Source organism: Cyprinodon variegatus, unplaced genomic scaffold (genome assembly GCF_000732505.1).
Source record: "Cyprinodon variegatus isolate N-32 unplaced genomic scaffold, C_variegatus-1.0 Scaffold481, whole genome shotgun sequence".
Classification (NCBI taxonomy): domain Eukaryota; kingdom Metazoa; phylum Chordata; class Actinopteri; order Cyprinodontiformes; family Cyprinodontidae; genus Cyprinodon; species Cyprinodon variegatus.
The window spans coordinates 55,076-56,860 of NW_015150934.1; the positions used below are offsets into that span (position 1 = coordinate 55,076).

The following is a 1,785-nucleotide window of genomic DNA, read 5'->3' on the forward strand; positions in this document are numbered from 1 at the left end:
TGTAGGGGCAGTGATAGCCATGCTAACTCTGTAGGGGCATTGCTAGCCATGCCAGTCCAGGGACTGACTGCAGTTCTACTGTAAGGTAGAGTCAAGTCAATGACCGGCGTACCTGACATGGAAGAACCAGACCATGCATTTTGTTTTAGGTTATTAGATTATATTAGTTAAGATATGTATGCTTGCTTCCAAAAAAGTTAAAAAACAATCCACTGACTTTGTTTCCAAGTTTGAAGACGTTTTGCTTCCCATCCAGGAAGGTTTTTCAATTCAAAATGTCAGAATCAGTGTTGAGCTATATAGAACAGCCCAAAAAACTGTGTTTTGACTTAGAAAACATGCAAATTTAACCAGAAGAAAAAAATAAGTTTCCCACTGATGGTTGAAACTTGGCGTATGGACACCTCTCATCCTCTAATGAGACCCGAGAACCAATATTCATCGTTATGAGTTGTTAGCTGGTTGTTAGCTAGCCGACCCAGCAGGCGGGTCCAATAACACGACAGCTTCAGCTGATCATTAAACACTCTGTTAATGAGACGTCATGACAGTCGAAGGCCACACCCACACCCAGCTCAAAGACGAGAACTTAACCACATGAGGACCAGGTTTCTGGTTTCCGCGTTCATGCTGACATGCTCCAACCAGACACCCGCCGCCGTGTCATCCTGTTACTCTGCCCGACGATAAAGATTCAAATATTCTGATTAAATTCAAGAAATAAACAAAATTCCCTCAATAATAAGTTCTAAAGGTGAAGCTCCCAGGACCATTTAAAGCCCAAACATCTCCAGAGTTGGATTGGAGGCTGAAGACAGTAACTAAAGGAGGAAAAACCAGGATGGGATGATCAACCGATCGTCTGTGTTTGGACTGAAAGCAGAGAATGGGGCGCAGGATGACAGGAGCGCCGGAGCCTCACCGTTACGTTCCAGGAGGTGGGAGTCGGAGTGCTTCTTGCCTATGTCTGCGAAGGAGCGGACCAGCGGGATGCGGTTGCTCAGCTTCTTCTCGTTCTGATGGTGGTGACGCTTCAGCAGGGCCTCCCTCACCTTGTCCTGCAGCTCCTCCTCCAGCTGGCCGGAGGCGAGCATGCTGTCGATCACCATGTCTGAGAGGAGGACACGGCAGGTGTTTAACGAGCTGAAACGAGCGAGCGGCTCACGGCGGCGCCGTCGGCCGGCCGGCTGACCTGCGATCTCCTCGATGGAGTTGGCTCTCATGTCGAGCAGCACGGTGCCGTTCAGGATGCAGGACCGCAGCTCGAACAGGCTGTGCAGGGACAGAGTGGCTACGTAGGGTTTACTCCAACGCTCGCCGCCGTCCTCCACGTCCTCCTCGAACTTCAGCCACCTTAACACAGACAGAACAACACAGACTTCAGCAGCAGCATCTTCCTTCCGCACCTCTGAGGTCACCCACACCGCTGAGCCTCGTTACGCTGCAGGGGAGACCTGCTGGGTTAACGGCTTCATGGCGCCACTAACTGAGGGCGGAAGTTAGCAGGTCCAGTAAAATAAAACATCTGGACACAGAAAATTAAATATGGGAAAGAGAGATGATAATTAAAACATGGTAGGTAGTGGAATCTGGAATGTAAGATCTGGATCTGTTGTTTGTTTTTAACAGGGTTCCTACAGCATAAAGCGAGTTAAATTTAATACTTTCTAAGACTTTTTAATGCCACTTGAAATAAAAATTTAAGACCAAATTTACAAGAAACACAAGAAAAACCTGCTTGCGACAACTTAACCCAAAGGTTTATTATAACATAAACCACTGCAC

At 47.7% G+C, this 1,785-nt stretch overlaps 1 protein-coding gene across 1 annotated transcript in view; it reads right to left on the minus strand.

Moving 5' to 3' along the window:
- The window catches only part of LOC107094400 (sodium bicarbonate cotransporter 3-like), a 44,658-nt gene that overhangs the window by 34,681 nt on the left and 8,192 nt on the right, over window positions 1-1,785 (minus strand). The window contains exons 3-5 of the mRNA XM_015389972.1: window positions 1,441-1,486; window positions 1,193-1,353; window positions 929-1,111 (exon numbers count right to left, since the gene is read on the minus strand). Of these exons, the coding sequence (XP_015245458.1) occupies window positions 929-1,111; window positions 1,193-1,353; window positions 1,441-1,486 (390 nt within the window). The remainder of the gene's footprint in view (window positions 1-928; window positions 1,112-1,192; window positions 1,354-1,440; window positions 1,487-1,785) is intronic.